This window comes from Hemiscyllium ocellatum, chromosome 2 (assembly GCF_020745735.1).
Source record: "Hemiscyllium ocellatum isolate sHemOce1 chromosome 2, sHemOce1.pat.X.cur, whole genome shotgun sequence".
Lineage (NCBI taxonomy): Eukaryota > Metazoa > Chordata > Chondrichthyes > Orectolobiformes > Hemiscylliidae > Hemiscyllium > Hemiscyllium ocellatum.
This window is the reverse complement of record NC_083402.1, coordinates 56,910,111-56,932,568: the sequence shown is the minus strand read 5'-3', so window position 1 is coordinate 56,932,568 and position 22,458 is coordinate 56,910,111. Positions and strand designations below refer to the sequence as shown.

The 22,458-nt window shown below is 38.9% G+C and overlaps 1 protein-coding gene across 2 annotated transcripts in view; it reads left to right on the top strand.

The window, feature by feature from the left end:
* Positions 1-22,458, top strand: part of ell2 (elongation factor for RNA polymerase II 2) — a 105,545-nt gene that overhangs the window by 26,086 nt on the left and 57,001 nt on the right. The window contains exon 3 of one of the 2 annotated variants that reach the window (XM_060844288.1): positions 17,286-17,407. In XM_060844288.1, coding sequence (XP_060700271.1) covers positions 17,286-17,407 — 122 coding nt within the window. Of the gene's footprint in view, positions 1-17,285; positions 17,408-22,237; positions 22,305-22,458 lie in introns of those variants that run through there. The other variant, XM_060844299.1, reaches the window with a different exon arrangement.

Sequence of the window (22,458 nt, the reverse complement as noted above, 5' to 3'; positions counted from 1 at the left end):
TGTTTGCTATTATGTCTGCAACTATTTTCCATTGTGATACAACTTGATTATGGGAGTCAAGTATTTAATCAGTAAAGAATATCTCTTATGGACACTTACTATTCATTAAACTGTTAATTAGGATGTGCTAGCACATTACTATTTCCAAGTTAATCATCAGCTGTTACAGGTCATGAATTTAAATTTCCAACCTGGATGTGATTTGAATGATGCCTTTTCCTCTGTTCTCTCCTTGTTCCTAGTATGACTACTTCATACCAGGTTAATTTCTCTCCATGATCAGAACATAGTGCTTTTACTGTTTTGGGAACATAGCTTCCCAAGTTTATTTAATCTCTATCTGTCCTCTCTAGTGCTACTCTGGTTAAACTCAGATAATTTGAAGATTAAACAGGTTGGAGCTTTTACTCTTGGACTTCAGAATAAGAGATGATTTCCTTGAAACATATAGGAATCTTAAGGGGCTTGACAGTATAAATGCTTAGAGGATATTGCCCCTCATGGAAGAATCTGGGACCAGTGGACTTAGTCTCAGAATTAAGAGTTGCAAATTTAAGACTGAAATGAGGAGGAATTCATGCTGAGGGTTGAATGTCTTTGGAACTCCTTGCCACACAGAACTGTGGGGTGGAGACCTTGTGTAATTTAAGGCTGAGAGAGATTATTGATCAGTAGGGAAATCTAGCATTAAGGCAAAGGGCAGAATGGGTGGCACAGTGGTTAGCACTGCTGTCTCTCAGCGCCAGAGACCCGGGTTCAATTCCCACCTCAGGCGACTGACTGACTGTATGGAGTTTGCACATTCTCCCCATGTCTGCGTGGGTTTTCTCTGGGTACTCCGGTTTCCTCCCAAAGTCCAAATATATGCAGGTTAGGTGAATTTGCCATGCCAAATTGTTAGTGTTAGGTGAAGGGGTAAATGTAGGGGAATGGTTCTGTAGGGTGGGTAGTGCTTTGGCGGGTCGGTGTGGACTTGTTGGGCCGAAGGGCCTGTTCCCAGACTGTAAGTAATCTTTTTAAAAAAAAAAGGTGGATGTGAGGACTATCAGATCATCATGATCCTATTGAATTTGAGGCCAAATAGCCTATTCCTGTTCCTATTTCTTACGGGCTGGCAGTGACTATTATTTTGACTTCAAATGCAATTTGTTTTGATTTATATCCGGAGTTTAAAAAAATTAACATATGCCTGAACAGATTTGCAGTCTGTGTTGCAGTTCATTTAGAAGAATGTACTACTCACATTGGATAATACCTTTTTAAAAATGATAACATTGGATGTATTTTTAAAACTTGAACTGTCAAACCAGAGCAACGCAAAACACACAACTTTGATTTTAAACTGTGTTTGCGTTGTTGGTTTGTTCGCTGTTTTTATCCAGTGATTAATGACAATTGCTGTTTTGCTAGGGGAAAACGTTTGGCTGAGCCCCTGGGATAACTTTTTTTTCATCTATATCCACTTGAACAATGAGAAAGAACTAAATTAACATCTCAACTGATGGTTTGTGCTTCAGATTTCCCCTGCACGGCACTGAAGCATGACCTTGACATTTTGCTCAAATCCTGAATTTTGGGATTAAGTGTGGTGCTACTGGGGTGAGCTAATAGTTGTAAATATCTTCAACATCTTTTGCAATTCAGTTCTAATAAAGTGGATGGCAGGATTACAAATTGACAATGATTATGTCTTGGTTTAACCTTATTCTGGTTTAAGAGAATGCTTGTTGTGATTGACTCTTTACCCTGCTTGTAATCATCTGTGAATTTGCATTGTTGTTCTGAGCCTTCTGTATCTGTGCTCTGAGTTTGTTAATTCTTGTTGGGATTCTCATGGAAATATAATTTTCTATTAATTTGGTTTCTAGGAGGTTGGGCAGCAAAAGCTGGTGCTTGTAGAATCTAATTTAATCTAACAAGAATTGAGCTATACTTTTGTTTTTGAATTTGAGTTTTGTTTTCACTTATGATTTTGCTACATTCATTTTTAAAAAATCTTCCACTTCATCTGTGCAAATGTAGAAGTCATATAGCAAACAATAAATGATCAAGAAACAATTCATTTTGGTGCAGTGGCCATAGCGTCAGATGTCCAGCACGGAAACCGATTCTTCTGTTCAATTTGTCCATGCCGACCAGATATCCTAACAGAATCCAGTCCAGTTTGCCAGCAATTGGCTCATATCCTTCCTATTCATATACCCATCCAGATGCCTTTTAAATGTTGTATTTGTACCAGCCTTCATCACTTCCTCTGGCAGCTCATTCCATAAATGCACCACCCTCCATGTGAAAAAGTTGCTCATTAGGTTCCTTTTAAATCTTTCCCTTTTGCCTTCAACCTATGGCTTCTTTAAGTATTACAATTTACAATGGCTTGTTAGAAAATTACATAATTTGATTTTGGCATAATGTTATTGCTGAAATCAAAACAAAAATTTTATTATCAAACTTTGTGCACTGTGAATATGTAGTTTTGGAAGTGTTCACACATTGATGATTTCTTTACATTTTAATTCTGTAAATTAGCTTGTTAAATCATGAATTATTCCAGTAGCACCAAAAACAGCTCCCCTCCAAAGCACTGCCCCACAGCACAGATGTTCTGAACACAAGAGTTCAAACAAAATTTAAGACCAAGGCTAATTTTTAAATGTCCCAAATTATCTTTCGAGGTTTTCGAGACAAGTCAAATGTCTTGTGACTCATGAGCTTTCTGGAAGCATTGCTGACTTGACTGCAAAGGTATAGGAGTAGTTCCTTAGAAAAAGAAAATGACATGGACAGTGCGTTAATGTGGCTAGAAGATATATGCAAGAAATCTGACAGATATATTCTGGTTAATTGTGATTGCATTTTACTACTTGCAAAAATTCCCACCAAAATCTCTACAGTCATTTGCAGTCCTGTCATCAGATGAGGACTGGTGGCACAGGGTCCACTGGGAGTTGTAGTTAACAATGTTCAGCTTCCAATGGGAGAAGTGCATATAGTATTCTATAAGCCTTGATGTGCAATGTGTTGCAGCTCGGGGCAGAATGCAAATCTAGCATTGCTGGAAGTGGCCTGTAGCTAGTTCAACCCTGGTCTATGTACTCAGTGATTATCTGATATGTTTTCTGTCAGCACAAGGTATTTTTTAGTCATGTTTGTTTATTTTCTGGAGGTAAGTTTTCTTTGAAAGTATTTTTTGCATGAAATGTGTATGGGAGATACCTTTTGAACTGGATGTTTTATAAGTAATAATGTGCTATACGAAATGTTTCTAATATATTTAACATTATATAGAGCATTTGCTTGTGTAAATCTAAAAAGAATTTGCAGATCATTGATTTTTTTTCTGTTGAAACATTCTGCCATGCCTTTCTCAACTCAGAACTTTTATCATTTTGCTCTTTTAGTCAATATTATATATATTTCATGTTAATTCTCAATCTCCTACAATCCTATCGTGAAGCTAGCTCTGCCATTAACAGTCTCTGATCTATTTGAGCTTCCAGTTTTTTAGCATCTCCAATTGCACTTTCAGTTAAAATTGTTATCTTCATCTTTATACATTTTTTTTAGTCATGTCCTTGCCTAACTTGGATAACAAACATGACAATTGAATTTATCCAATTCTAGCCTCTGCTCCAATTTCCTGACTCACTTCACCCTAACATTTACAGCAGGCCTGTTTTCCCCACACTTTCTCCCTTAACAGAGCCCTGAGATTCCTTCTCTAAATGTTTTAACATCTGCCTATCTCCTTTGCTCATTTAAGACCAAGCTTTCAATTACCTTGCCTAATATCATCAAGTCATGTACTAATTAAATAAATTTTGATTAATAAAATGTTCCACACTAACTGTTCTTTGTTGGAAAGAACTTTAAGCATTTCAATTCTGAAAGAAATGCTTAAGGAATTAATTTTCTTTTGAGTCTTGTTTCATCTAATGTGAAGTCAGCCTATAATTGTCAATTGGTAATCATCCCTGTGTACCTTGAACTGCTTTAATGCTGTGCATATGCCAAATTTTCTGATCAGGTGTTTATTTAAACATAGTGCATCTTTTGACATCATGTCTCTATGTTTTAATATAGCACTGCCTTACCATCTTAATGCAGATACTCAAACAACATTCTAAATTATTGCCCGGGTCCAATCATTTATACATTTGAAATAATACTTAGTTGAAATTTAAACCTTGTCATTATTATGCAATGCTACCAGGTATGTTACTGATACGACATTGGTGGTAAAAATGAAACATTCAGAGTACATTTTCAGACTAGATAATAGATTATCAAATCTTAAAAATGAACAAAGGAGTACAGCAGGCCTGAAGTTATTCAATCTGTGAATAGAATAAACATACCAAATTTGCAGAATCAGAACAGGATATAGAAAATTTCTTGAATCGTGTTAAAAATCTAAAAAATTAGTGTGTAGGTTGAGTACTGGCACTGAAAAGAACAATGGTTAGGAATATTGAGCAGAAACTTGATTTTGTAGATTTAAATGGATGGTGTTGCATTGGAAGCAATAGATGTTTAATTGCTTTATGACAAATGCTAATCGAAGATGTTAGGTGTGATGTTGAAATTAGCAGAAAGATGACGATAGAAGTAATTTTGAGAGAATGAAAATATTTTAATAAAAAAAATCTGGAGGAAGTGGTGATATTTTGAATTATGGATACTAGGACTTGTGCATAAAGAATTGGTGTACATAAGATAAATGGAAGTTCTTGAAATTTCAAGATAAACTCATATTTAGAAAAGAAAAGGTCATCTGTATTTTTGATCATTTAATCAAAACATAACTCTTCTGGAAAGAAAAATGCAGGGCTGCAGAAAATTAGGTTGACTAACATGTAGTTAGAAGATAGACATAGCGAGTGATTGGAGATGAGTTACACTGGATGTGAGAGTACAAAAATGGACAAATGCATTGAATGTATCATAGCAAATATCCTAGTTGGATTAGTTACAAGCCACCTTTGAAAGAGCACGGACGTATGAATACAGAAGGAAATACTGAAAACACTAATTTATTTCACAAAGCTATTTTGCACTTTAATTTCATTCATACATACAAACTGGGAGCAGGGTGAAACCACATGGCCCCATAAGCCATCTCCACCATTTCATAAGATCACATCTATCCTGATTGCTGCCTCGCATCCCACTTCCTGTGTAGTCCCACATCAATCAAGAATCTATTACGGCCTTACTTTTTTTTTCACTTATGGGACATAGGGTTTTATTAGCTGGACTGGAATTTATTGCCTGTCTGTAGTCCTGGTGAAACTGTTGGTGAGCTATCTCTTGAACTGCTGCCGTCTGTTCTATAAGTAAACCTAGAATGTCATTGGAGGTAATTCCAGGATTTTTACCCAGGTCTACCATCGATCTAAGGCTGAATGCAATTCAACTTTGTTGACAGGAAACCCAGTGGATTGGAGAAGTCATCACCTATCCTTCATTTCCAGACCCATTGCAACATGTGTTTTTTCTCTTGTCTTTTTTCTTTTTGATAAAAGGTCTTTTTGTGATGTTTGGGATTAGAGCGATGTAGTTTTAACTCCAGATCATAGATATTGTGCAGCATTTGTCACTTGCATACTTTTATAGCTTATAATAAGCAATTTGGTTTATTTAAAGTTGAACTTCTGTTTTTGGATTGTCCAGAATGAAAGCAATTACCCGTTTGATACTTACATCAGCAAGTTGATGCTGATGGAGCAAGTGGTGGAGTAGTGGGACTTGATTATCAGTGTACTCCTTTCATTGCATTTGTTACAATATATAATTAATTTAATTATAAAGTAAAGTTTTGAACAAATTTATAACTTTCTTGTGGGGACTCTTATTGTGTCCCTACTCGTGGACCAGGAGGGTAGGTTCAAGTCCCAAAGGCATTATAGATATTCAGAAATATTATAACCTTTTCATTCAATAACCTAATGTTTCACAACCAATAGGTGACTTTTTATGGTTGCTGTTGTAATAGAGGCAACTGCAACAGAAATTTGAAATATCTGCAAATAGTCGTGTAATTAAATGACCACCTAATCTGATGTGATATCTGAAAGAAGTAAAATAGGTCAAGATACTTAAACAGCACTTCATTGCTTTTCAAAATTCAAACAAGAAAGAAACCTCCACTGCTGTCTGACCTAGTGATGAGTCTGCACAGCTACTGCATCTGCTGTTTGAATTCAGATATCTTTGGAAATCGGAGTACATCTAAGAAAAATTAATGAACAACGAAATTCACAGCTGACCTTGGAGAAATCTGTTTGGCGAGCTCACAGCATCAAAGCAGCTAAGTGAGCAGTTTTAAAGTATGAGCTTTCTGTTCTTTGCAAATGTACAATAGTAGAGTGGATTATTTTTGATTGATATGTCTCTTGATTTAAGTTTCAAAAATATAAAACATAGGCATTAAGTTAGCCTAGAGCAGTAAGATTGTGTGCTATTTTTCTAGGTCAAGTGTTTTTCTGCGAATCTTATTGGATCAGTTGGAGCGGCAGTTAGAAGCAATAAGGAATTTACAGAAGCTGGAGGGGTGATGGGATGGCAGTTCTAGGAAGAGAGATAAAAGCACATATAGTCAGGTAAATGGGTCACCTCCAGGAAAGGTAAGAGGGCGAAGCAGGTCATGTGGGAGTATCTTGTAGCTATGCGAAAGTGAGTATTGCAGATGCTAGAGATTAGAGTCAAGAGTGTGGTGCTGGAAAAGCACAGAAGACCAGGCAGCAACCGAGGAGTAGGAAAATTGAAGTACTTTTGCCCGAAACATCAATTATCCTGTAGCTATCCCCATTTCAAATATGTATGCTGTTTTGGAAACAGTAGGTGGTGATGGACTCTGTGAAATCTAGGATGGACTGGCTCCAATTTAACCAGGAATGCTTCAGATTCCAAGTGATCAATTGTGATAGGGGACTCTCTAGTTAGAGGCATAGGTAGACATTTTAACAGCTACAGCAAGAAATCCGAATGGTGTGTTGATGAACTAGTGCCAAATCAGTGGGCACTGAATAATCTCAAAGGAGGGAAAGATCAGCAGGAGCTCATTGTAATTGTGTGTTGCTGGAAAAGCACAGTAGGTCAGGCAGCATCCAAGGAGCAGGGAAATCGATGTTTCGGGCCGGAGCCCTTCATCTTACACATTGGAACAAACAACATAGGAAAGGAAAAGGATGAGATCTTGAGAGAATATAAGAAGATAGGAATTTAGAGGTCCTCTAAGGTATTAATATCTAGATTACTTCCGATGCCATGAGCTAGTGAGGGTAGGAGCAGGAGGATAGCGCAGATAAATGTGTGGCTGAGGAGCTGATGCGGGGATAAGGGTTCACATTTTTGGAATCTCTTCTAGGGTAGAAGTGATCTGTATAAGAAGGACGGATTGCACTGAATTGGAGTGGGACGAATATACTAGTGGGGACATTTGCTAGAGCTGCTTTGTAGGATTTAAGCTAGTATAGTGGGGTGATTGGAACTCTAGGAGACAGGAAATAGCTCAGTCTGTGTCTGGTACAGTTGGGGAACGGAGCAAGTCAAACAGGGCAAGCAGGAACAAAGCAAAGAATGAGGTAGGACTGATAAATTAAACTGCATTTACATGCGTGTGGCCTAACAGGGGAGGCAGATGAACTCAAGACATGGTTGGGAACATAGGACTGGGATGTCTTGTCAATTAGAGATGTCGCACAGAGATGGACAGGACTGGCAGTTTAATATTCCAGAATGCAAAATGCTATAGGAAGAATAGAAAGGGGAGCAGGTGGCAGCAAGAGAGGGGGCTAGTATCATTTTTAATTACAGATGACATTACAGCTGTATGTAAAGAGAATATTCCTGGGAATATGTCCAGGGAAGTTATTTGGGTGGAACTGAGAAATAAAGTGATGATCATTTATTGGGATTGTACTACAGACCCCTGTTTAGTCAGTGGGAAATTGAGAAGTAAATTTGTTAGAAGATCCCAGTTATCTGTAAGAGAGGGAGGGTTGTAATGTAAGGGGATTTTAATTTTCCAAACATAGACTGGGACTGCCATTGTATTATAGGCTTCGATAGAGAGGAACTTAAGCGTGTGCAAGAAAGTGTTCTACTTCCATATGCGGATGTACTTGCAGAGAAGGTGCAAAGCTTGACCTACTCTTGGAAAATGAGGCCTGGCAGTTGACCAAGGTCAGTAGGGGAGCACTTTGGGGCCAGCGACAATAATTCTATTAGTTTTTAAATAGTGATGGAAAAGGATAGACCAGGTCTAAAAATTGGAGGAAGGCTAATTTTGACCGCTTTCCGCAAGAACCTTCAAAAGCTGATTGGAAGTCTATGTTTGCAGCTAAAGGGATGCCTGGAAAATGGGAAACCTTCAAAATGAATCCAGAGATGGTGTGGTCCTTTCAAGGTGAAGGCAAGGCTGGATGACTAGAAAAATTGAGATTTTGGTCAAGAATAAGAAGGAAACATCTGTCGGGTATGGACATCATAGGGTGAATCCTTTATAGTATAAAGGCAGTAGGAGTATACTTAAGAGGGAAATCAGGAGTGCAAAAAGGGGACATGAGATAGCTTTGGCAAATAGAGTTATAGAGAATCCAAAGGGATTTTATAAATACATTTTAAGGACAAAAGGGTTATTAGGAAGAGAATAGGATCCTTTAAAGATCAGTAGGCCACCTGTGTATGGAACTGTAGGGGGGGGCGGGGGATACTAAACAAGTTTTTGACAGTGCATACTTTGGAGAAGGACATGGAAGATATGGAACATGGGGAAATAAATTGCGACGTTGTGAAAAATGGCTGTATTACAGAGTAGGAGGAGTTGGTGGTGGACATCTTAAAATACGTAAAGGCTGATAACTCTGCATGACCCGATCAGTGGCAAATGGAGTTTAATTTTTTTAGGTAAATGTGTGGTGCTGCCACTAACCAGTTGTAACATTGACACAGGTTGATGAATTTAATTTGGAAAGGCAAATCAGAGCACAGCTTACTTAATGGTAAGGTCCTGAGGAGTGTTGCTGAGCAAAGAAACCTAGGTGTGCAGGTTCAAAGTTCCCTCAATGTAGAGTCTCGGGTAGGATAGTGAAGAAGATGTTTAGTATGCTTTCCTTCGTTAGATATAGCATTGAGTATCGGAGTTGGGAGGTCATGTTACAGCTGTACGGGACATTGGTTAGGCCGCCTTTGGAATGTTGTGTGCAAATCTGGTCTCCCTCCTAGAGGAAGGATGTTATGAAACTTGAAAAACTTCGGAAAAGAATCTCATAGATGTTGCCAGGGTCGGAGGGTTTGAGCTATAGGGAGAGACTAATGGGACTGGGGCTTTTTTTCTCTGGAGTGTTGGAGACTGAGGGGTGACCTTCACAGCCTTTCAAAATCATGAATAGCATGGGAGAGTGAATAGCCAAGGTCTTCTCCCAGGGTAGGGGAATCCAAAACTAAGGTGAGAGGGGAAAGGCTTGAAAGGGGCCTAAGGGTCAGCTTTTTCATTACAAGGATGGTGCATAGATGGAATGAGCTGTCAGAGGAAATAGTGGAGGTTGGTACAATGACAACATTTAAAAGACATCTGGATGGGTATATGAATAGGAAGGGAATATGAATAGGAAGGGTTTACGGGGATATGGACCAAATGCTGGCAAATGCGACTAGAGTAGGTTAGGATATCTGGTAGGCATGGACATGTTAGGCTGAAAGGTCTGTTTCCTTGCTGCACATTTCTGACTCTCTCAGGATAAGGGGACAAATAATTAGAACAGAGACTGTGTCTGTGTTTTTCAGTTCCCTAGCCAGTTTGGGCAGGGAGTGGGGGAGCAAAATAAAACCAACATCTACACTATTGAGTCCCTTTTACCTTAAATTCCAGAGAATATAGACTGAATTTACATAATCTCATTATTCCAGAGATAAAGGTAGTGAGCGTTTTCTGGTACTGCAATGAATGCAAGTAAATCCTTCCTTCAATATGGACACCAAAATTACATAGTCAGCTGGATTTAATGTAATCCATCATGGCTAAAAACATGGCAGCCAGCTTTCCTTTATCATGGGAGAAGTGGCATATTAATCAAGTGGTGGAAAAGTAACTGGGTCCATGAGGAAAATAAGTCTCACGCCAAGTGACACTTTTGCCATTTGCCTCTTGACCAGAAGATTGGTACCACTAACCAGTTGTAACATTGACACAGGTTGATTAATTTAAAAATAATTCACATGACTGCCATCATTTTTCCATGTCTTCAGAGGGTCATGCAACAAGTCTCTAATACTAAGGGGTCTTTTTGAAAGAGCATTTAGTGCCTGTCAGACAGGAAGAGTGGCTGTTGTGTTCCTTTGTTCCTCAAGCTCTCTGGAGTTGTACCACTTTGAGCAGATTCAGAAAGAAATATGAACTGAGATGTTATTACACATCTCTAGGGTGCCTCCTGATTCAGAGGTAGGAATGCTACCATAATTGTACATGAGCTCCCTTATCGCCCTAATGAAATAAATGATAATATAAACTATTATTTCACACTTGTCTGAATTAAAGTTCATCAGTTTCACACCTATCCACTCCATCAGTTTGTTTAGCTTGTTCAACCTTATTGAAGTCTTTCCATATCTTGGAAAATTATTGAATTTTGGTCATGTATATCTAAGATAAGCATTTTGCAAGAAATGACCATCTCCAACAATATGGAATCAAACCCTCCCCATGACATTTAATGTCATCATCACAGAATCCCCTGTGAACTTTGCATATTCAGCCTTGACATCTATAATTTGCATCCTTTCTTTCTGCTTACCCAAATCCAGGAACATTTCATATCCAGTCCTGCCTCTTTGTTTTTATCCTTACAACAACATTCCCTGCTGTTACTTGCAACTCACCAACCTTATTTATCAAATCTTGATCATAAAGTATGTACTGTAAACCTAATATACACCTATATACAGTCTTAGCCTGGCCCCACCTAAGACATTGCTTTTTCTTACTGTGGTGCTACTTTACATTAAATGTTAGCAATGTGGTGGTTCTCCTGAGGTATTTCATCTGGTCTCTTAAGAAGTAATAGTATTTTTCATAGAAATGGACTGCACATCCTAAGCTAATTAAGTCCTTTGCCACTTTCTGTCCAGAGATAGCAGAGATGTGTGCATATATTTATGCACACTGAAAGCTGCAGTCACTGGCTTCTGAGCAAGTGATAAATTTTAATGTTGGCAGGGACTGTTTGTTCTTTGCTTGCATTAAAATTAAATGTAAACAGTTACCAGATGTACCAGTGGGCTGTCTGGGAACTTGAACATGATTTCAAGCTTGTTCTGAAGTCACCTCTTGGAACATTGGCCTTGTAGCTGCTGCTGCTTCTAGTATAGCAGTGAGTCAGTTCAGATACTTATTATAATGCTCACTTTTTTTTGCTGTGGCTTTTCATTAGCAAAAACCAGTAAAACAATATTTTACAGCAGTGATCAAAACTCAGCAGATGAGAATATTTTAAGTATTCAAGATTGTGCACGAATGTGGTTAATAACTAGACAACATAACCTTCATTTAACAATTTGAAAATAATACAAAAGATCAGTTTTAAGTTCCTGAATCTTTTGATGATTAATGCATGGTTATTCACTCGTCGGATGTGAAATTGCAAATCTGCCATTAACTTCTGCTTTCACTTCACAAAGACCCAAATAACTTTATGATAAAATGTAAGACATTCTGAAGCAAGCACTTTGAAATTCTTGACAAGGATATCCTTCACACCAAGCAGAGAGTTGGGGCAATTTCATTGAATATTTAGAAGTTTTGGTCTCATTCAATTAAATTCATCATTTAAATCTCTGAATCTTGCACATTAGGTTTCTGTCAGTGTTACCAAAACGTTAGAGGCTGCATACCCAGCTAATTGAGAATCTAAATGTGACTAATTGGGTTTTAATGTGTAAGTTTAAGACATTCTTGATATTGGGCATTCAGTCTCAATCATTTGTGTCATTTGGATTTGCACTATATCTTTTTTGAGTTATCAAGCAAAATGATATTCTATGACAAAAACATAGCTTGCTTTCTTTGGTTACTACCTATGATAGTTTACTAAAATAGTGTGTAAATTATGTGAAACTGTGGTTGACATATCTTGGAAACATCAGTATTTCATAGCAAGGGGAGTAGTGAACAACCTTAAAGGTAGCTTGATCAATTTAAATAAACACCTCAGTCCATTAATAGACACAATGTGTAATAAATACCAGCAGCTCCAACCAGGCAGGGGAAAAGCATTGCAAAAGATCCAGCAGGCCTACTGCACCCTTTAAAAAGGAATCCAGGGTAGGTCTTGCACATCCTGAGTCAGCACTTTCCATAATCATTTTAAGGCAAAGTACTGTTTGTGTCTCTTTTATAAAAAGATAAGCTTTATAATCATGCTGTGTCAGAATTCTAAATTTGGGTGAATGAAGTTGGTTGCAAGTGTCTGACTAGCTATAGAAGTGTGCCCATGAAGTACATTTGCCTGTATTGGGTATATTTTTAATTCTACTGAAATTAGTGCATGCAGTTAAACCTGGCTACGTAGTGACCGTTCCAAGTAGTGATTCAAACAAATTCTGTTTAAATTCACCTTTGCTTTTCCTAAAAGCTTTAATAGGTATACAAACTTATCTGCCTGGAGCCATAAAGCCTCAATAAGAGAAAGAGAAGTATTTTCGTTTGTTTCAGTACTGCTCAAAATAGATACTAGTTGTGCATTATTGTTCATGGTAAGAGTCTAATGGGTGTTGATCAAAGTATGAATCTTCACTCTTTTGTTCAGATGCATTCTTGTAAATGCATAGTGTTTAAAATTTGAGATTGTTGTAGGAGTCTATATTAATTGAAACTATTAAACATTTTGGGAAAAACTATGCTGCAGAGTAGTAAGATCTATTTTCCATTCAGTTCCCAATCCAGGCTACACTATTAAGGCAGAATGCTAAGTGGAAGCTTATTACTTTCCCATTAGACAATACTTTATTAGAATTAAAAGATAGTCAATGGCCTACCTTGTAATTTTAAAGCAGCTATTTTGGTGCACTGTCTGTACTGGTTCTTAGTAAAACAATCCTGAATTAAATCTAGTTCATGTCTATTCTTTTAATTATCCAATTTGGTTTTGAACCATGCATTGATCTTTGCTTCCCTATGATAAAATATTCTATGCTGCATGAATAAAAGTAGTTTCTCTTTGCACCTTATCCTCTTGATAACTATTTATTTTAAATTTATTGATTATCTGGAGTCTCAAATTTTGGTGGTGCTGCACCTGTTTAGATTAGATCAGATTACTTAGTGTGGAAACAGGCCCTTCGGCCCAACAAGTCCACACCGACCCGCCAAAGCGCAACCCACCCATACCCCTACATTTACCCCTTATCTAACACTACAAGCAATTTAGCATGGCCAATTCACCTGACCTGCACATCTTTGGACTGTGGGAGGAAACTGGAGTACCCGGAGGAAACCCACACAGACACTGGGAGAATGTGCAAACTCCACACAGTCACCTGAGTCGGGAATTGAACCTGGGTCTCTGGCGCTGTGAAGCAGCAGTGCTAACCACTGTGCCACCGTGCCGCCCACACGGTTCTTTACCTTTTAGTCATTAAAAGGTAACGGCTGTTCTTACCTTTTAATGACTTGTAAACATATGCACCCAGGTGTGTCTGCTCTTGTGCACATTATAGAGTATAGCTTTTAGTTTATACTGTTACTCTGTTCTTTTTACCAAAATGTATCACCCACATTTTTCCATATGGAAATTCAGCTACTTATCTGTCCTCTCCCAACCTGGTAAAACGTTTTGATTACCTGTACTGTTCCTGCAGGTTACAATAGTCTTAAGTTTAGCAAACATCAAAACTGTCCCTGCACTTATCTCACCCTTTCACCACCATTCCCCCCCCCCCCCCCCCCCCCCCCCCCCCCACTCACTCTCACTCCTGCCCACTTCTCTTCCCTCCCACCCATCTCTCTTCCTCCTGTTTCCGCACCCCAAATATTCCACCATTGATGCCTAATCTACTTGGCCCAATTTGTTCATAAGAGCTAGGTCAAGCAGGACCTTGTTTCTTGTTGGACTGGATATATACTGCTGTAGACATTTTTCCTGAGTGCACAATAAGCATGCTTGACCCTCCCTGCTCCTTTTACCAATGTCTTCTTAGTCTACATTTGGAGATTAACATACCTCATTATAAGTACTCTTAAGACACATGTAACCTTTAAACATCAATCATGATCAGATAGTGTCACGGACTAGATGGGCTTAATGACCCGATTCTGCTCCTATATCTTATGGTTTTATTGTTTTCTTAGCTCCCTCCCTTCCTCTCCAATTTTGTCTTCTGCCCCTGCATCCATCCTTCCCTTTCCCTTCAGAGGAACAAGAAAAGTCATTTGTCCAAAGAAAAATACTTCAACTACTTAGTTACATTGAATATTCACAACAGTATTTTCAAAATTAGTAGGATACATGCTGATTTTTAAAAATTCAGTTTGACTGTCATTGGAAAGTCTAGCATTTCTTATCGAATCCTAATTTTCCTCAACCTGTTAAGTTACATTCTTGAGTGGGTGTGTTTTTTTCCGGCAAGTAACACTTGCACAACGCAAATACCAGGCAATGATCATCTTCAATAAGAGACAATCTAACCACTGTCTCTTGACGCTCAATGGTGTTACCATCACTGTCACTGTCACTGTCACTATCAACATTCTGGGAGTTACCACTGTCTAAAAACTCAACTGGACTCCCCACATAAACATAGTGGCTACCAGTGCAGATCAAAGGTTAGTCATACTGTGGCGAGTAACTTGCCTCCTGACTCCCCAAAACCTGACCAGAAAATCCCAGCTGGATGTGGAAAGGTCCTTTGAGGCCTTGGATGGAAGGGAGGGGTGTGGGTACAGATTTTACACCTCTTGTGGCAGCAAGGAAAGGTGGTGTGAGTGAAGGGTAGATTTTTGGGGGATGTGGACCTAACGAGGAAGTCGTGGAGGGAATGGTCTCTTCAGAATGCAGATAAGGGTGGGGAGGGAAATATACCTTTAGTATTGAGGTCTGATTGTTGTTGGCGGAAATGGTGACGGATAATGCACTATACTGGGCATTAGTGGGGTGGAAGGTGAGGAACAGGGGGTTCTATCCTTGCAGTTGGAGGGATGGGGTTCAAGGATAGAGGTGCAAGAATTGGAGGAGATGCACTTGAGGACATTGTTGAACACATCGGAGGGAAAATTGCAGTTCTGGGAAGAGGCCATCTGGGATGTCGTGGAGTGGATATGCTCCTCCTGGGAGCTGATATGGCAGAGGTGGAGGAAATGGGAATAAGGGATTGGTTTTTCACATTGGGGAGACAGAACACCAACCTGTGGAGTGTGTTAAGGAATATGAGACACACATCTAACAACCCCACCACTCTGTGGCCAGCTACTTCAACTCCCTCTTCCACTCCACGAAGGACATGCAATTCCTAGGCCGCCATCTCCGTCAAATCCAATCCACTCGATGACTGGAGGAAGAATGACTCATCTTCTGCTTTGGAACCCTTCAACTACATGGTGTCAACTTTGACTTCACTAGTTTCCAAATCTCTTCTTCCCCACCTCATCCCAGATCCAACCGTCCAATTCAGCATAGCCCTCTTGAACTGTCTGACCTGTCCATCTTCCTTCCTACTTATCCACTCCACCCTCCCCACCAACCTATCACAATCACCTTCCCGTCTGCATCCACCTATCACCATCCCAACTACCACACTTCCCCCGCCCCCTCACCCCCACCCCCACCCCCACCCCCACCTTCCTGTCTTATCTCAGCACACTCTTCCCCCTCTCACTCCCACCCATCCACATTCCTGATCAACGGTTTATGCCCAAAACGTCGACTCTCTTGCTCCTCAGATGCTGCCTGGCCAGCACACTGTTTGGCATTTGATAACAAGGCCTGGTGTGTGGGGATTGGGATAAGCGAAAGTGCCTCAACCCCTAAAATTGTTGAACCTGATATTGAGAAAGCTGTAAAATTTCCACTTGAAAATTATAATTCAAGTTCATATAAATGTTAAACTGTTGAAGTTTCATTGTTTTCTTTTACTTTTCTAGTTAATCACAAGATTATCAAAGTATGTGTAGATGTTGCTTAAACATAGCTAGCTTACCTTTGAGCTAATCCAGTATTCTTTTTAAAAGCCACAAGAAATTTGGGTCAGTTATAGAAATTATGTACTCTGCCAGGCAAATGCTGAAAACTTAGATTTGAGTTAGGCCACTTAGGAGTCAGGTCAAAAGATAATAGAAATCTGGAAAACATTTAAAGCTGTACATGATAGCCCAAATAAACCTTAAGATTTAGACTAAGCTTGAAAGATTTCTGTTGTAGTGAGGGGCATGAAAAGTGTGGCTCAAATTTGAGTAACAAAGTTGAGGTAGAGATTAACCACTGAGAATGGTGAGACAGGCTTAAATATTTATGGTCCCACAGGATAAAGAATAAACCATTTTTTTCACTTGGTTAACCATATCAGAAGTATTTACATACAAATAGATGCTTCCTTGGGAATGGACATTGATTCTTCCACTTTGCACTTGGGGTGATTTATTAAAATTATTGATAAGGCAAAAGCTAAATTGGTGAGATTAGATTAGATTACTTAGTGTGGAAACAGGCCCTTCGGCCCAACAAGTCCATACCGACCCTCTGAAGCGCAATCCACCCAGACCCATTCATTTACCCCTTCACCTAACGCTATGGGCAATTTAGCATGGCCAATTTACCTGACCTGCACATTTTTGGACTGTGGGAAGAAACCGGAGCACCCAGAGGAAACTCACGCAGACACTGGGAGAACGTGCAAACGCCACACAGACAGTTGCCTGAGGCGGGTAATGAACCCGGGTCTCTGGCGCTGTGAGGCAGCAGTGCTAATTATGCAACTGAGCTCTTAAGATTGAACAAACACATACCTTGTAAATTAAGTTGAAATTTCTATTTCTTTAAGAGAAGTCTTATTACCAGAAAGCTGCAACTTCATAGAACAGTAATCTCGACCACTTGTGGCAGCGGAGTCCCTTTTTCAGCCAGTCCATTGTGTATAAATTACGTTCGTGATACTTCATCCTCTTTGGTAGGATTGTTCTCTAAGCACTGTGTTGAAAAGGAATGTTGGTTGATTTTTTTTACCCAATGAAAATCTTTAAATCTAATTTTGTTTTTTTAAAACATTTTGCTAGTTTTATTTTCCTTTCTCCATAGTTAATAAAGATTCCAAGAACAGATGCCCACAACGACACACGAAATTTTGACTTTTATGTATCCAATGTTGGAAAAGATAACCCTCAGGGAAGTTTTGATTGTGTCCAGCAATATATCTCCAGGTACTGTAAACTGACTTTTCTTTACCGTGGCTTACTCAAGTGAGAAGACTCATTGAAAGATTGTTATTCGGTTATATATGTTGCAGCTCAGTTACTGATGATTCAGGCAGTTAACTTAACCAAAAAATGGCCAAGCCTAAATTTGGGATATGTATTCTATTACACTCTGATTTTATTCTGACACATTTTTGATCCAAAGGCATGTTTGGTAGATACTTGGAATTTGCTCAGTGTCGTGAATCCAGTGGGTTATTTAAATCATTCTCAGTCATTGCAGATAAAAACTGAATAAAAGATTATCTAGTCACATTGTTGAGTAGTTAATTATTTCCAGAATCTAATCTTGTTGCTGCAGTCTTATTTTGATGTCAGATATATACATTCTTACCGTTTTTCTGCCACATAGATATGTTGTGTAATAAAAAAAATCTCCAATACTTCAATTTGGTAAAACCTGTGCATTAAAATTAGCAAACCCTGGCGCTTGGATGCTTCAAACTAGCATGTGAAACAATAATCTGGAAGAAAGGAATTACACAATAGTTTATACATTTTGCCTCTAATCTGGCTTGAAAATGTGCCCTCATTGGGATGAATAATTTATATCTTTGGCTGCAGAGTTAGCCTATAAAATGGATTGGTTGATAGCAAAAAAATGTCCAAAATTTTTACATTTGAAACTGCCTCTTATCCATTTGATTGTAGTTCAGTTCCTCCAATAAAAGTATCACTTTGAGTATTGGGACTCTGACAATCTGTAAATGTTCAAAAAGGCATGGTACTTTTGCATGAATTTCAGATTTCTAAATGGTATGGGCAGCATATCTTGCCTATCATTGGGATCTTCCAACATTTGACCCTGCCATCAAGGATTTCTATAAGAATACAAGATGTATAGGAGCAGAACTAGGTCTTTTGATCCCTTGAGCTTGCCTCATCATTCAACAGAATAATGGCTGCTCTTTCAAAGTAGACAGGCAGGAGGCTGGTAGAAAACAGCAAGCCAGACAGCATCAGGACATTTCAGGTGTAACCCACCTCCTGATGCTGCCTGGCTTGCTGAGTTCTTCCAGCCTCCTGCCTGTCTACTTTGGATTCCAGTATCTGCAGGTTTTTTTGTCTTTCACTCTTTCAAGCCAGCTCATCAGAACTATCAACTCTGATATTTCAAAAATCTACCTTCTCTTAACTAGAGTTAAGTTAAAGAATTATGCTACACCTTTATTTAAAATGTGTTGTCTTTCCTGTTGTAATGTCCCCGAGTCCAAATTTCCCACACTAATCCTTTCAACATCTAGCCTGCAAGCCTGATCAGAGTCCTGTATGTTATAATAAGATCACCCCTTATTCTTCTATAGTCCAATGAATAAAGCCCCAAACTTTTCAGCAGTTAATCACGATTTATGAGAAGATTTGTAGCTCGGGTTGAGGTTCAGATTGTAAATTTGCTCACTGAGCTCACTCTCATAAGGACAAACCACCAGCTCTGAGCAAAATTATAATCCGAGTTAATCACAATGGCAGATTTGTTAAAGCACTGAAGAGGCATTTGGTCTTTGTTTTTCCATTGGCTCTTCAAATGAGCATCATTAATACTGATCTCTGAATTTTGCACTGTTCTATTATGTAGGTTAGTTTGATCTTGGAGTAGGATGAAAGGTCAACACAACATTGAGGGCCGAATAGCCTGTGCTGTGCTGTACTGTTCTGTTCTATTTTTTTCCTTGTACTCTTGTACATTATTTTTATCCAAATAATCCAATACCATTTTGAATGTCTCACTTGAACCTGCCTCCATCACACTTCCAGGTGGTGCATTCCACTGTGTGAAAAAGCTTTTTTTTTCCCCCTCACCTTACATTTGTTCCTTTTGCAATCACTTGAAATCTATCAATCCATCCACCCATCCACTCCAACTTGTCAATGTTCTTTTTGGAAGTTTACACTATCTTCCTCACCATTTACATTGATTCCAATTATTGTCACCAAACTTTTTGATATTGACATTGTCCCCTGCACACACGCACAGGTCCAGATCATTAATATTAGAAAAAGCAAGGGACCCAGTAGCGACTCTTCCTTCAGCCTTAAAAATATTCTTGTGTTATTTAAGCTAATTTTGTATCCACAGATCTACTGTCCCTTATATTACATGGGCTATAATAACTTTTCTCCTGTCTGTGACACTAGGCAAAAGTGATTACTGCAGATGCTGGAGGTCAGAGTCTAGATTAAAGTGGTGCTGGATAAGCACAGCAGGTCAGGCAGCATCTGAGGAGCAGGAAATTCAACATTTCAGGCAAAAGTCCTTCATCAGGAATGTCATGTGACACTGTATTAAACACCTCTGGTAGTTGACTTACCCATCAATAGTGGTACCTTCATTGACTCTTGTTAGCTCATCAAAAATGTCCAGCAATTTTGTCAAATACAATTTCTCCTGTAGAATTCCATGCTGCCTCTTAATCAACCCACATTTTGTTTTGTGACTACTAATTCTGTTCTGAAGCAAAACAGATTGGTCTGTATTTGCTGGGCTAATCGTTGCAACCTTGCTCGAACAAGTCTGGTATTTAGAATTTTTCCGACTTCTGGACCTTGAAGGCCTTCATCCCAGGATGCAGTTTAATAAATCTCTTTTGTAGTCCCTCCAATGTGACTGCATTGTTAGACATGATCTTGAAGTTGCCTCAAGATTTATACCTTTCAGTTCGATTATAAATTACGTATATCGGACTAGGGTCAAAATTATTTTTAGCAGAGACTAGGTCGGTAAGGCCTTTGTCTTGCCTAAATTTGTTGGACAATTTCCTTTCCCATTCTCAGCCTTTGTTCATTGCAGGCTATCGCATCTGAGTGTTTTGTGTCATGGACATCAAAGGAGGCAGGGCTTCTCAGTCTCATTAGTGCCCCTTATGGTTGCCTTAACTGGCTGCGTACTGTAATCAGCACAGGGAGAGGTTAAATATCAGAATGGGGTTTTAATTTGAGTCAATAGCAAGCACCTCAACTGCTGATCATAATAAATGGACCTATAAATAGGACCACTACAGAGAGTGCGTATGATGCAATTTCATCTCAAAATAGCATAATATGCTACCAAAAGAGAGAATGCTGGAAAATCTCAGCAGGTCTGGCAGTATCTGTAAGGAGAGAAAAGAGCTGACGTTTCGAGTCTAATTGACCCTTTGTCAAAAGCTGCATAATATGCTGTTGGTGTAAATTTCCACCTTTCATCTCCATAGTATTGTGTAAGTTCATCCCTGCTTCAGCTGCTCTGTCGAAACTTATCAATGATTTTTTAAATTCGATACCATTAGTGATCTAAATCCAAACCTGTCACATTGTACTATGAATTTGTGGCTATTAGAAGCTCTACTGTGTGTTTTCTCACAAGTTCTGTTCATCCATTGCTCATGTTCTACTTCAACTTTTTCTCCTCATTAGGAGCCCAAGGGACTCTCTAGAGTCAACATATTTAGTATTTGTTCATGGGATCTGGGCATTGCTAGCTAGACTAGAATTGATTGTTCAATCCTAGTTAGTTTTGAGAAGGTGATCATGAGCTGCAGCCTCAAACACTAAATGAATTTCAGTAAGTTGATCCACGTGCTATTGGGGAGAGTTCCATTTTGACCGAGGGAAGGATATATTTTTGAGTGGCTTAGAGAGGAACTTGCATTCCCGTGTAACTGCTGCTCTTATCTTTCTAGGTAGAAGTGGTTATTGGGTCAGAAGTAGTTATTTTAGCCTTAGCATATTTCTGCACCAAAAAGGTTGGTATACACTGCTACTGACTGGCAGTGACCGAGTGGTTGTAGATATGGTGCCACTCAAGCAAACTGCTTTGTCCTGGATGCTGTCAAGCTGCTTGAGTTTTGTTGGAGCTGCATTTGTCCAGGTAGGTGGGACATATTCCATCTCAATTGTGACTTATGCCTTTGAGATAGTGGACCGGCTTTGGGGAGCCAGGAAGTGAGTTACTTGCTGCAGGATTCCTAGACTTTGATGTGTTCTTGTAGCCACAATATTCATATGGATAGTCCAGTTTCTTGTCATTGGTAACTCCAAGAAAATTGGTAGTGAGGGATTTCACGGGGGTATTGCCATTGAATTTTTAAGAGGTAATGGTTAGATACCCTCATTGGAGATGGTTAGTGCCTGCCATTTGTGTGGGACAAATCTACTTATGATGTGGCAGAAAGGGAATATTGGTTTGCATCTACTTTTTCCAAAGAGATTGAGGTATATTGCTTTGTATTATTCTTTAGTATGATGATTACAAAAAGGATTGACAGGTTGGTCATATCACAAAACAAACAGAATTAATTAACTGGCAATATATCACTTGGAATTACTAAAGCAGTTTCAAAGTTGAATTGCTTGCATATAAACATTACGAATGGCAGATACTTTCTCGCTTAAAAGCTCCAAGAAACCTTAGAGGCTGTTAATATTTGAGAAGCCAAAAATGCCATGACTTGAAAAAGATTGTTAATATGCAATGTTGTTTCTACCAAGCCTTTTAGGATGTTTTCTTTTGAATTTCATAATAAACTTCATGTTTTAGTACATCAAGCACAACTTTTTAGATGGGCCAAAAGTTCTTAAATCAAATGTTTATTTTTGCATGGTGTATTGTTGCTACACAATATCCAGCAGTAAGAGGTTTCTTCTTTTGCTGAGGTTAATTTATAACTGACGATACTGTAAAATCTCACATTTTATTCAACTATTGACTTTGTACAACAATATATCCCAACAGGATGCTGTTAAAGTACTGACCTTCAACTGCTGTGATGAGTCCAGTTCGAGGATGAGGGGTGGAAGAACAAACAATATAGAATTGAGGAATGTTGTTACTAAACCAAATTGCAAAGTTAATAGTTTTTCAAATGTGAGTCAGTGAAACCAAATTGTTCAATGAGATCATAAAACCTTGGAGCAGGAGTAGGCCATTCAGCCCATTGAGCTCCCTGGCCTTCAGAATGATCATGGCAGATCTTTGGTTTCAACTTCACTTCCTATCTGCTCCCCAGTCTTTGAATAGC